Consider the following 14135-nt stretch of genomic DNA (forward strand, 5'->3'; position numbering starts at 1 on the left):
ATTCCTGCAGACATAACAATCTTCGTAATTCTCAGTAGAGGGTTGTGGATGCTCTATTATTGAAGGCTGGAATAAGCAGACCTTTCATTTCTCAGAAAATCGAAGGTTATGGAAACGAGCAGGGAAGTGCTGTAGAAACCCAAAGTTAGCGGGAATCTTATTGAATCGTGAAATTTGGCAGACAGACCACAGGCCAACCCTGCTCCAACTTCTTGTGTTCTTATTTTCATACAGGCAAGAGATTTTTGATACTGAAAATCTCTGTATGGCACATTACTCAAGGATTAGGGAACATACCCATTAGTTTTTGGTGTTGAATGAAACTCGACAATTTAATTGTAGTAAGAGTTATACAACTACCAGGTCTTTGGAACTGAAGTCAATGGCATGTTTTAACAATGGATATTTAGAGCTTGGCAAATTTTGGTCAGTAAATAGGTTCCAGAGCTTTTTGCCCAAGATCAGTCTGAAAATTAATAGAGAGATTTGAAAGAGTTGATTAGATAGACCAGTGATCTTCTGCCTAAATCACTATTATGTTACTAATGCTATGATACTGTAGAATAGAATCTCTGCAGTGCAGAAGGAGGCCATTCGGCCCATCGAGTCTGCACCAACCCTACCTAGGCCCAACCCCCCAACCTATCCCTACAACCCCACCTAATCGTTGGACACTAAGTGGCAATTTAGCATGATCAATCCACCTAACTGGCACATCTTTGGACTGTGGGAGGAAACCGGAACACCCAGGGGAAACCCATGCAGATGTGGGAAGAAAGTGCAAACTCCACAATCCACACTGGTATTATTATAGTATTCCCAAATACTGCTGCTCGGTGTTGAAAGCACTTTAATCAGCTGCTCATCCTTCTTGTAAGCAGCTTTAATACCAGCTGCTTTTAATAGCACTGCAAAGATATAAAGTGATAAGGAGGAGGAAGAGGCATTTGACTTGAAACATTTTCCACATAAACAGACAAGCTTCCAAGAAGGAAATATTTGCCTCTTGGCTGTCAAAATACAGCCCTGACATGACATTTCTCAGCCCAAAAGTTCATATCTTCAAAATTAACAAAGTGCTGGGTTAAATTTGAACATTCAAAACGAGATTTGCCTTGGAAGAGTCAGTTGTGAAGTTTCTTTACTAGGAGAACTAAAGTAACAGATCTCCATCAGATTACATTTTGACTAATCAGGTACAAATGTATCTGGAAGGACAGACAGTTTTAGCTTTATTTTTCAGCCTTTGAATGAGTAGAAATCGGAGTTATCTGCCAGAAGATTAATTCCCTTTAGAAAGTTCAGATCAACGAACAGGGATTAATTAGTGAATTCCAATGAGCCAGTTGCTTTTTCTCATATTAAACACACTGTTATTAACCTTCTCTTTAAGCTTGGCCAATCTCTTCTCTCGTTCATCCTCTTTCTCTTCCTTTGCTCGTTTGTCTGCTAATTTGCACTCCAACTTTTGAAAATCCTGTATGGGACAAAAACAATGTTCACTAATTGCTTTGTGTTTACTTTTATTTCCACAAAATATCTTCCTATTTTCTACCTTTCATGAGAAATTGAAAGTGGATGCACTGCCAAATTGAAAATATTTCTGTAAAATTTAAGGTGACAAATTTTAGGATTACATCTCAAAACGTTCTTCTGAAATGCAAAATTTTACTCAGATTGCTTTATTGAATAGAGAAAAAGTATAAGGTTATGTTCCCATATTTGACTATTAAAAAATTGAACTAAAGTACCGTTTATCTCAGCAATAAATATTGTGAAACATTATGAAATATTGTTTATTAACAAGCCTAAAAGACTCACCCGGTCTTGAAATCTGGAGATATCTCTTGCCACAAGCCACTGTCTTGCTTCTCTTTCTGCTTCCCCTCTCATTTGTGCTTCCAGTCGTAGAAACTCCTCCTTCTCCTTCTTTTGTTCAGCACAATCTTTGAGCATTCTCTTTAATTCGAGCCGCTTCTGATTTTCCTTCCTTTGCCTTTTCATTTTCTCTACTTGTTCCTTCATTTTTTGTTCTTCCTCAAGAGCAAGTTCCAGTTCTTTCTGTTTCTTCCATGATTGCAGATGAGCTTCCTGTTCTTTTCTCTCCTTCTCAAGCTTGAGCTGTTTTGCCTTTTCTTTAGCTAGATGAACTGCATCTAGTTCCTCTTCTGCCTGTACTTGCATCCTCAGCAGGTTCATTTTTTCATATTGTTTCTTTGTTTTCCATTTCTGAATAGCCTGAAAGATAAGTTCATCGGAGATTCAAATTAACAATGATGACATTGTCTCCTTTCTAGGGCTACTGGTTCTAATATGAAGATTCAGGGCTTCATACTGTATTGTAATCTTTTTTTAAAAATGTCATTCAATTTTTAACATTTTAAGCATACAACCTAACAAAACAAAACAACAAAAACCCCTGACCACCCCCACAACCCCAAACACCCCAATAACACCCACAGAAGATCCATTCCCTCACCCCAGCACTAGTAGCTGACTGTAACCAACTCTTTAAAGTCTGTTATAAACAAACCCAATCTCTTGTAGAACCGCTCACGCGCACCCCTCAAAATAAACTTGACCATCTCCAAATACAGGAATTCCATCAAATCCCCCAGCTATACCGAGGCACAGGGCAGAAAAGTTGACCTCCACCCCAACAGGATCCGCCTGCGAGCAATCAGCTAGACAAAGGCCAAAACATCTGCCCCCGTTCCTGTCTGCAGCTCTGTCAAGTCCGACATCCCAAATATGTCCCCCATGGGACTGGGCTCCAAATCCAAGTGCAAGATCGCTGACATGATGCTAAAAAACAATCTCCAAAATCTCTCCAACCTCAGGCAGGACCATATGTACATGATTGGCCAGACCCCTCCTACACCGCTCGCAAATGTCCACTACCCTGTCAAACAAGTGGCTCATCCTCAACTTTGTCAGGAGTGCCCTATGCACCACCTTTAGTTGTATCAGCCCCAGCCTCGCGCACGAGGTCGAGGCATTCACCCTCCTCAGCACCTCAGACCACAACCCCTCCTCCAGCGCGATCCGTAGCTCCTCCTTCCACTTAGCCTTGACCCCCTCCAATGACACCCTATCCTTCTCTAACAACCTCCTATAAATCACCAAGATGACCCCCTCCTCCAGCCCCATCACTGTCAACAGAGGAAGGTGGCGCCTCCAGAAAAGTCGGAAAAACGTTCTTTGCAACGTCCCGCACCTGCATATACCTAAAGGCCTACCCCCGTGGAATCCCAAACTTCTGCACCAACTCCTCAAAACTCACAAACCACCCTTCTAAAAATAAGTCCCTGCTCGTCCCAACCCTGAAAACCAAGCATCTAGCCTCCTCGGCTCAAACACTATTCCCTCGGATCAACATCAACCTCGGTCCTAACCTAAAGTGCTGCTGACATTGCCTCCATATCTTCAGCGTGGCCACTAACACCGGACTTCCTGAATACTTCCCTGGGGCTAACGGGAGCGGCGCCATTGCCAGCGTCCGCAACCCCGACCCCTTACAAGAGCCTGCCTCCATCTTCACACAGAAAGCCTCAGGCTCCTTACCCCAACTCCTTACCCTTCTCGGCATTCGCTTCCCAATAATAATATAACAGGTTTCGTTGCCCTCTCTGAAGCACTGTCTTCCTAATCCTTGCTACCTTATCTACCCAAACAAACGATGAAAGCAACCATTCAAACTCCAGACAAAAAAGGTTTTCAGCCAAAAGTCCGGTAGGCACTGAAATAAGAATAAAAACCGTGGCAAAATATTCATCTTTACTGCCTGCACCCGGCCTTCCAACAATAGGGGAAGGCTGACCCACCTCAATAAAACGCCCTTGACCCTCGCCACCAGGCTCGTGAAATTCAATTTACAAAGCCTGGTCCAAACCCAAGCAACATAGATACCTAAAGTGGATAGTCCCCACTTGAAACAGCAAACCCCCCAGCTTGGCTCCTGCCCCAGAGGAGATACCAGAAAATACTCACTCTTTTCCAGATTCAACTTAAAACCTGAAAATGCCCCGAATCTCCTGAACAGCCCCATTATAACCCCCACTGTGGAACCCGGGTTGGAGATGTAGAACAATGAATCACTAGGATGCAAAAACACCCTATGCTCCACACACACCCATTTACTATCCCCTTCCCCTTATTCCAGCACCTCAGCACAATGGCCAAGGGCTTTATTGTCAGCATAAACAGGAGGGGTGGGGACATGGGGCACCCCTGCCGTGTTCTCCTATGTAAATGAAAGTACCCTGAATTCACCACATTCGTGCACAATCTCGACTTTGGTTCCCTATATCACAATTTGACCCACGCCACAAACGTAGGCTCAATCCCAACCCTCTCCAACACCGCAAACAAATAGCTCCACTTTACATGGTCAAAAGCTGTTTCTACATCCAGCACCACCACCACCGCCTCCCCCCCCCCGCCTATGATGGGGAGAGCACCACATTTAACAAATGCCGCACGTTCAAAGACAACTGCCGACCCTTTCCAAAACCCTTCTGATCTCCAATCACCTGTGGATGGCAGTCTTCCAATCTAACTGCCAGCACCGTGGCCAGGATTTTGGCATCCACATTTAGCAGAGATATTAGTCTGAACGACCCACACACCACCAGGTCCTTATCCTTTTTTAACAACATCGAGATGGATGCCTGTCCCGTCGTCTCCTGGAGTACCCTCTTAACCACAGCACCTTCGGACATTTCCACCAACAGCAGTGCCAGCCTGTCCAAAAGAGTTTAATAAAACTCCACTGGGAGCCCATCCGACCCCTGTCCCTTGCCTGTTTGCATCTTCCCAATCGCTGCCCGAACCTCTTCCATCTCCAACTGCTCTTCCGGCAATGCCCTCTCTTCCTCTCATACCCCACCCCTCCCCCAAAAAATCCCTCATATCCGACTCATCCCCTTGGGGCTCCGACCTACACAATTTTTTCTAAAACTCCCCAAATGCTTGTTCAACTGCACTGGCGCCACCACCCATTCCACTTCCCCATCCTGAACCCGAACAATTTCTCGTGCAGCCGCCTGCCGGCGGCGCTGGCCTACCAGCAAGCGACTGGACTTCTCCCCATATTCACACACTACCCCCTTCGCCTGCCTTCCCCATGAACAGAAGGTCAAACCGTGCCTGCAATTCCTTCTTCCGCGCCAGGAGTTCCAGAGAAGGATCCTCCGCATACTTCCTATCCACCAGCCATTGCCGCTCCTCTCATCTCCCTGTCCACCTGGGCTTTAAACAATATGATCTCGCCCCTCACCACCACTCGCGCCTCCCAGACCACTGTGGGCGAGACCTCCCACAATCCACAAATGCTGCCATCGTGACCTGTTCTCCAGGTCCTCCACTTTGGCTCTCAGACCTTTGTTACTCTCTTGCACCTTCCACAGCTCCTCACCCATCGAGGTAAACTCGTCACGATGCCGCAACAATGCCTCCTCCATCCCCTTCAACACCTCTCCTTGCTCCAGCTGTCGACATCTTTCCCAGAGCCTCCTCTATCAGGACCAGGGTATCTATCACCCACCAACTTCTTCAGTGAGGCCCATCATTCCCTTTTGATACCAATCAAAACGTTTGGCAAACTGACGCTCAAACTCCACCACCATCACTTCAGCCTGCGTGTCCATTGTAATGGGTGTGGCCCCACCCGGCGAGCTAGCTCCCACCATCTTTCCTCCCACGGAATTCCGTACTGAACCTGAGCTCCCAGGTGAACAATCGCTTGCACCTTTTCACCCAGTATTCTTCTTCTGGGGTTTCGACATCCTTTAGTTGCCGTAACTTTTCTAGAGATCAATCACACAAAATGTCCCTCCCAACAAATCTGGGTGAAAAGGGCTAAAAACAAAAAACTCTAGCAGGAGCCACCCAATGTGCGACCTCCACGTACATGTCACCACCAGAACTCCACTATAGTATAATCTCAAATAATTTCATTCTGAATGCCAGGATTTACACAAAAGCACTACAGTACTGAGCCTCTGATTTTCCCTTTCTGCAGGGTTCCCTCACGGTAAATTGAAGGTGTGAACCTAAATTGCACCACTAATACATTGAAGCTCTCTCTACTTGCTGCAATACTGAACTGGGTATGTTGTGATTTTCATTTTATTCTATGCATTTCTTAAGTTTCAAAATCGACAGATAAATTAAAACATTAGCTTGCTACTGAATAGGAAGTATAACCATCTCAACAGAACCAAAGAGAGTTTTCTGCATGCAGTGAATCCTACCAGAAAGTATGTGGATTGTCAGGGAAAAACTGAGCTCCTAAATTACAATTCTACTCAACACTTATAAATATTCTAACCAAATATTTCCGTATCCTACCTCTTTCTGCCTCTCTTCTAGAAAGAGAAATTCTTGGTACCATTGCACATGCTGCATTATATCCTCATGGGTCCTCCCAACCAAATACTGCAAAGCCTCTTCAATGAATGATGGTTTTCCTTTGTGTTTTATCCAGACTTTGAGAAAGTTATGATGGTCAAAATCATCCCAGCCACCTTGGCGCCCTGTCTGCTGAAGGAACTGATCAAACTCTGCAATTTCAACCAATACACTGTCTGGACCAGATTTAATTGATGCTCCTTTTGCTACTGTAGTCTTGGGTGTCATGGTTATGGTTGGAGTCTGGGTCCATACTTCAATTTTTTTTTCCACAGCTGAAATTTCCTGAGTGGTAGTCTTTTCTTCCTTCAGAAATTCTTCGTACCTTAATTAAAAATGGAACAGAAAACATGTAACAAACAACGTGGATAAAGGGGAACCTGTGGATGTACCAAAGCATTTGGATAAAGTGCCACATCAAAGATTACTCAACAAAAAAATAACTCACGGCGTAAGGGATAACATATTAAAATGCATAGGGGATTGGTTAACGAACAGGAACCGATAAGTAGGCATAAATAGTTAATTTCTGGGTTGGCAAGATGTTACAAGAATACCATAGGAGTCAGTGCTGGGGCCCTAACTATTCACAATATATGTCAACGACTTGGACGAGGGGACCAAATTCATGGTTGCTAATTTTACTTATGATACAAAGATAGGCAGAAGAGTAAGTTTGAAGAGGACATTAGGAGTCTGCAAAGGGATTAGATAGATTGAGTGGGCAGAAATGTGGTGACGGGACTATAATGTGGGAAAATATGAACTTGTGCACTTTAGCAGGAAGATTAGAAAAACAGATTATTATTTAAATGGAGGCAAATCGCAGAATTCTGAACTCGAGGGATCTGGTTGTCTTGGTACATAATCACAAAAAGTTAGTATGCAGGTAGAGCAAGTGATTAGGAAGGCAAATATAACGTTGTCAGGCATTGTAAGGGGAATATAATATAAAAGTAAGCTGTGCACGTGAAGGAGACACATCCTGAGTGAGACACCGCCAGAGTGGGAATTGGAACTTGGTGATTTGGGGCACTGGTAATTCGGTGCGGAGTGAAAGGAGGTGCTGTTTTCCTTTTTGTTCGGTTTTCTTTTTTTGGCTTTGTAACTCTTAATCTGCAGGGAGAGTTCCAGAGTGCATTCTGGGAATCAGGGAGAAAACCAAGGGAGCACCCTGGGAAGGTAGGTGACATAAAATCTTACCCCCAGATTCCAGCGGCCTTCATTTTCGGGAGTGGGAGAGAGCCGGGGAGCAGCTTGGGAACAGGTAAGTGATAGGTATTCTGCAATTCTGAATGATCCGACTGGGGAGGGGGGGGGGGGGGGGAGGGGGAGAAAATGAAAAGTAACATCAAAGGAAAGCTGTGGCCTGATTGGCTGGGAGGGAATCTGCACAAAATTTAAAAATTAAACATTGTTAAACTAATTAAACATAATTAATTAATTACTTAATCATAATTTAGAGGGGTATCTAAGCCAGAGACCGGAGAGTGCTGTATTTATCATTTACATTTATAGTAGAAATCTAGTGCTAGGAAACATATAGTTAACAGTAACTTATTTTTTAAAATTATTTTTTGATTTAATTTATTGATTAGTTAACGCAATGTTAATTAGAGGGGTGTAGTGCTCTGACTGTGAGATGTGGCAGGTCCGGGAGGCTTCCAGCGTCCCAGATGGCTACATCTGCAGAAAGTGCACCCAACTGGGGCTCCTCACAGACCGCATGGTTTGGTTGGAGCAGCAGTTAGATGCACTTAGGAGCATGCAGGTGGCGGAAAGCGTCATAGATAGCAGTTATGTAGATGTAGTCACACCAAAGGTGCAGGCAGAGATGTGTGACCACCAGAAGGGGCAGGCAGTCAGTGCAGGAATCTTCTGTGGTTGTCCCCCTCACGAACAGGTATACCGCTTTGGATACAGTTGGGGGAAACAGCAGCAGCAAGAGCAGTGGCACCACGGCTGGCTCTGATGTTCAGCAGGGAGGGTCAAAACACAGAAGAGCAATAGTCATAGGGGACTCTATAGTCAGGGGCAGAGATAGGCGCTTCTGTGGACGTGAAAGAGACTCCAGGATGGTATGTTGCCTCCCCGGTGCCAGGGTCCAGGATGTCTCAGAATGGGTAGCGAGCATCCTGAAGGGGCAGGGCAAACAGGCAGAGGTCGTGGTACATATTGGTACTAACAAGATAGGCTGGCATGAAGGGAGATAAAGTCCTGCAGCAGGAGTTCAGGGAGCTAGGCAGAAAGTTAAAAGACAGGACCTCAAGGATTATAATCTCGGGATTACTCCCAGTGCCACGTGCCAGTGAAGTTAGAAATAGGAAGATAGAGCAGCTAAACAGCTGGTGTAGGAGGGAGGGTTTCAGTTATCTGGACCACTGGGAGCTCTTCCGGGGCAGGTGTGACCTGTATAAGGACGGGTTGCATCTAAACTAGAGAGGCATAAATATCTTGGCCGCGAGGTTTGCTAGTGTCACACGGGAGGTTTTAAATTAGTATGGCGGGGGATGGGTACCGGAGCAATAGGTCAGAAGGTGAAAAGATTGAGGGAGAATTAGGGAATAGAGCCAGTATGACACTGAGGAAGAGCAGACAGGGAGATGTTGCTGAAAACAGCAGGACTGGTGGCCCGAAGTGCATATGTTTTAATGCAAGAAGTATATGAGGTAAGGCAGATGAACTTCGAGCTTGGGACTACGATGTTGTTGCCATTACAGAGACCTGGTTGAGGGAAGGACAGGATTGGCAGCTAAACGTTCCAGGATTTAGATGTTTCAGGCGGGATAGAGGGGGATGTAAAAGGGGTGGAGGAGTTGCGCTACTGGTTAGGGAGAATATCACAGCTGTACTGCGGGAGGACACCTCAGATGGCAGCGAGGCTATATGGGTAGAGACCAGGAATAAGAAGGGTGCAGTCACAATGTTGGGGGTTTACTACAGGTCTCCCAACAGCCAGCGGGAGATAGAGGAACAGATAGGTAGACAGATTTTGGAAAGGAGCAAAAGCAACAGGGTTGTTGTGATGGGAGACTTTAACTTCCCCAATATTGATTGGGACTCAATTAGTGCTCGGGGCTTGGACGGGAAGAGTTTGTAAGGAGCATCCAGGAGGACTTCTTAAAAGAATATGTAGATAGTCCAACTAGGGAAGGGGCTGTACTGGACCTGGTATTGGGGAATGAGCCCGGCTAGGTGGTAGAAGTTTCAGTAGCAGAGCATTTCAGGAACAGTGACCACAATTCAGTAAATTTTAAAGTCTTGGTGGACAAGGATAAGAGTGGTCCTAGGGTGAATGTGCTAAATTGGGGTAAGGTTAATTATAACAATATTAGGCAGGAACTGAAGAACCTAAATTGGGGGCGGATGTTGGAGGGTAAATCAACATCTGACATGTGGGAGGCTTTCAAATGTCAGTTGAAAGGAATTCAGGACCGGCATACAAAGAACAAAGAAAAGTACAGCACAGGAACAGGCCCTTCAGCCCTCCAAACCCGTGCCGACCACGCTGCCCGACTAAACTACAATCTTCTACGCTTCCTGGGTCCGTATCCCTCTATTCCCATCCAATTCATGTATTTGTCAAGATGCCCCTTAAATGTCACTATCGTCCCTGCTTCCACCACCTCCTCTGGTAGCGAGTTCCAGGCACCCACTACCCTCTTGTAAAAAACTTGCCTCGTACATCTACTCTAAACCTTGCCCCTCGCACCTTAAACCTATGCCCCCTAGTAATTGACCCCTCTACCCTGGGGAAAAGCCTCTGACTATCCACTCTGTCTGTGCCCTTCATAATTTTGTAGACCTCTATCAGGTCGCCCCTCAACCTCCGTCGTTCCAGTGAGAATAAACCGAGTTTATTCAACCGCTCCTCATAGCTAATGCCCTCCATACCAGGCAACATCCAGGTAAATCTCTTCTGCACCCTCTCTAAAGCCTCCACATCCTTCTGGTAGTGTGGCGACCAGAATTGAACACTATACACAGGCATGTTCCTGTGAGGAAGAAGGATAAATGTGGCAAATTTCGGGAACCTTGGTTAACGAGAGATATTGTAGGCCTCGTCAAAAAGAAAAAGGAGGCATTTGTCAGGGCTAGAAGGCTGGGAACAGACGAAGCCTGTGTGGAATGTAAGGGAAGTAGGAAGGAACTTAAGCAAGGAGGCAGGAGGGCTAAAAGGGGTCACAAAAAGTAATTGGCAAATAGGGTTAAGGAAAATCCCACGGCTTTGTACACGTACATAAAAAGCAAGAGAGTAGCCAGGGAAAGGGTTAGCCCACTGAAGGACAGGGGAGGGAATCTATGTGTGGAGCCAGAGGAAATGGCCGAGGTACTAAATGAATACTTTGCATCAGTATTCACCAAAGAGAAGGAATTGGTGGATGTTGAGTCTGGAGAAGGGTGTGTAGATCGCCTGGGTCACATTGAGATCCAAAAAGACGAGGTGTTGGGCGTCTTGAAAAATATTAAGGTGGATAAGCCCCAGGGCCCGATGGGATCTACCCCAGCATACTGAAGGAGGCAAGAGAGGAAATTGCTGAGGTCTTGACAGAAATCTTTGGATCCTCACCGTCTTCAGGTGATGTCCCAGAGGACTGGAGAATAGCCAATGTTGTTCCTTTGTTTAAAAAAGGTAGCAAGGATAATCCAGGGAACTACAGGCCGGTGAGCCTTACGTCAGTGGTAGGGAAATTACTGGAGAGAATTCTTCGAGACTGGACGTATTATCGAGAGGCAGCACGGTTTGTGAAGGGGAGGTCGTGTCTTAATAACTTTTTTTCGAGGAGGTCACAAAGATGACTGATGCAGGTAGGTGTGATGTGAAAGTACCTTTAAGAAATGGGTGTTTATAAATGGATGTGTATATAAATATCTGTAGAGTACCTTTAAGAAATGGGTGTTTACTACTGCAATGATGTCAGAGAGTGGGTGGAGCGGGGCTGTCTGTCAGCTTTTTACTTTCGTTTTAGGCTGTTTGCTGCAGGGTGTGTTTTAGTTTCGTTTTCAGTGTTGGAGCTGAAGCCAGGTAGAGCAGGTGTACTGTTGATCTCTCTGCCATAAAAGACCGATCTCTTGATCATTTGGTGAATTCAGAATTATAAATGTTCTCAGTAGTAAATGTAAACCTAATGTGCTTCTGTTACAATGTGTTTCTTTTGTCTTCTGGATGTTGTTTGGGAAGTTATTAAGGATTACTTAGTGTTGTATTCTTTGGGGGTTGTATTTGAATTGATGGTTGCTAAGGTGTTCACTATAAAAGTTGTGGGTCAGGTGAACTCCATGCTACACTTTGGGGTTCTCTATATCCTGGCTCATAATATGGGGCAGTGGATGTTGTCTGTATGGACTTCAGTAAGGCCTTTGACAAGGTCCCTCATGGCAGACTGGTACAAAAGGTGAAGTCACACGGGATCAGAGGTGAGCTGGCAAGATGGTTACACAACTGGCTAGGCCATAGAAGGCAGAGAGTAGCAATGGAAGGGTGCTTTTCTGATTGGAGGGCTGTGACTAATGGTGTTCTGCAGGGTTCAATGCTAGGACCTTTGCTGGTCGTATATATATATATAAATGATTTGGAGGAAAATGTAACTGGGCTGATTAGAAAGTTTGCAGACGACACAAAGGTTGGTGGAATTGCGGATAGCGATGAGGACTGTCAGAGGATACAGCAGGATTTAGATCGTCTGGAGACTTGGGCAGAGAGATGGCAGATGAAGTTTAATCCGGACAAATGTGAGGTAATGCATTTTGGAAGGTCTAACACAGGTACGGAATATACAGTGCATGGGAGAACCCTCAAGAGTATTGACAGTCAGAGAGATCTAGGAGTACAGGTCCACATGTCAATGAAAGGGGCAACACAGGTGGAGAAGGTAGTCAAGAAGGCATATGGCATGCTTGGCCGGGGCATTGAGCATAAAAATTGGCAAGTCATGTTGCAGCTGTATAGAACCTTAGTTAGGCCACACTTGGAGTATAGTGTTGAATTCTGGGGGTCGCCACACTATCAGGAGGCTTTAGAGAGGGTGCAGAAGAGATTTACCAGGATGTTGCCTGGTATGGAGGGCATTAGCTATGAGGAGAGGTTGAATAAACTTGGTTTGTTCTCACTGGAACGAAGAAGGTTGAGGGGCGACCTGATAGAGGTCTGAAGAATTATGAGGGGCATAGACAGAGTGGATAGTCAGAGACTTTTTCCCAGGGTAGAAGGGTCAATTACTAGAGAGCATAGGTTTAAGGTGTGAGGGGCAAGGTTTAGAGGAGATGTACTAGGCAAGTTTTTTTACACAGAGGGTAGTGGGTGCCTGGAACTCACTGCCGGAGGAGGTGGTGGAAGCAGGGACGACAGTGACTTTTGAGGGGCATCTTGACAAATACACGAATAGAATGGGAATAGAGGGATTCGGACACCGAAGTGTAGAAGATTTTAGTTTAGACGGGCAGCATGGTCGGCGCAGGCTTGGAGGGCCTAAGGGCCTGTTCCTGTGCTGTACTTTTCTTTGTTCTTAAAAGTAAGGATGTTTTGCTACAGTTGTATAGGGCGTTAGTGAGACCACATCTGGAGCTCACTGTTGCGCACCGCATAACTAAGGAAGTAGGGAGGGCTTTAAATTCAACAGGGGGGGGGGGGAAAGAGTAGGAGATCAAATCAAGGGGTAGAGTCAAGGCAGAAAAGCAAAATAGTAATATGAGAAATGAGAGTCAGAGAATGGCAAGAAAAGGGCAGAGAGAAAAAACTCCGAGTATATTAACAGCCAAGGCTAGATGTTACAAAGATAACAAAAAGACAAAACTAAAGACTCTGGATCTGAACATATGTAGCATTTATAACAAAGTAAATGAATGGGTAGAGTACTTTGAAGTAAATAAATATGATCTATTAAACATTACAGAGATGTGGCTGAAAGATGACAAGGATTCGTTCCTTAAATTTGGGGGCATATGACATTCAAGGAAAATAGGCAGCTTGGCAAAGATGGAGGGGTAGCTTTGTTAATCAAAGGTGGCATTAGTGCAATAGTTAGAGATGACCTTGGTTCAGGAGATCACGATATAGAATTGGTTTGGATGGAGATGAGGAATTGTAGGGGGCAAGATGTCACTAGTGGAAGTGTCTCCAGACCCCCTAACAGTAACCACAGCATAGAACAAAGTATACAAGAAGAAATATTGGGTGCTTGTGATAAAAATACAGGGGGTAATTTTAATCTACATATAAACTGGAAAAATCAAATTGGCAGTCGTAGCCTGGTTGAGGAGTTCTTAAAAGTGCTATTAATAGAGCAGCACGTTCTGGAACCAACCAGAGAACAGGTTACATTAACATGTGCTATGGATAACATGGAGCCTATAGATGTACTGTACTTGGATTTCCAGAAGGCATGTAATAAGGTGCCACATCAAAGGTTATTGCAGAGAATAAAAGCCCATGGTGTAGGGGATAACATATTAGCGTGGATAAAAGATTGGTCGGCTGGCAGAAAACAGTATGCATAAATGGGTGTTTTTCTGACTGGCAGGATGTAACGATTGGAGTCTGTGCTCGGGCTTCAAACTTTTACAATTTATATCAGTGGCTTAGATGAGGGGAGTGAAGGTACGGTAGCAAAATTTGCAGATGACACAAAAATAGGTAAGAAAATATGTTGTGAGCAGGACAAAGGACGGATGTAGATTGGTTGATTAAGTGGGCAAAAATCTGGTAGATGGAGTATAATGTAGGA

General features: G+C 44.9%; 1 protein-coding gene and 1 long non-coding RNA gene across 5 annotated transcripts in view; one reads left to right on the forward strand and one right to left on the reverse strand.

Moving 5' to 3' along the window:
- LOC140429458 (uncharacterized) overlaps positions 1-14135 on the forward strand; it is a 34672-nt gene that overhangs the window by 15273 nt on the left and 5264 nt on the right. Inside the window, exon 2 of the long non-coding RNA XR_011949094.1 lies at positions 6023-6110. This is a non-coding gene — a long non-coding RNA (uncharacterized lncRNA). The remainder of the gene's footprint in view (positions 1-6022; positions 6111-14135) is intronic.
- Positions 1-14135, reverse strand: part of LOC140429457 (coiled-coil domain-containing protein 112-like) — a 51960-nt gene that overhangs the window by 4334 nt on the left and 33491 nt on the right. For all 4 annotated transcript variants that reach the window (XM_072516481.1, XM_072516482.1, XM_072516480.1 and 1 more), the window contains 3 exons: positions 6352-6736; positions 1822-2238; positions 1382-1477 (listed from right to left, as the gene is read on the reverse strand). In XM_072516481.1, coding sequence (XP_072372582.1) covers positions 1382-1477; positions 1822-2238; positions 6352-6736 — 898 coding nt within the window. The remainder of the gene's footprint in view (positions 1-1381; positions 1478-1821; positions 2239-6351; positions 6737-14135) is intronic.

This window comes from Scyliorhinus torazame, chromosome 9 (assembly GCF_047496885.1).
Source record: "Scyliorhinus torazame isolate Kashiwa2021f chromosome 9, sScyTor2.1, whole genome shotgun sequence".
Lineage (NCBI taxonomy): Eukaryota > Metazoa > Chordata > Chondrichthyes > Carcharhiniformes > Scyliorhinidae > Scyliorhinus > Scyliorhinus torazame.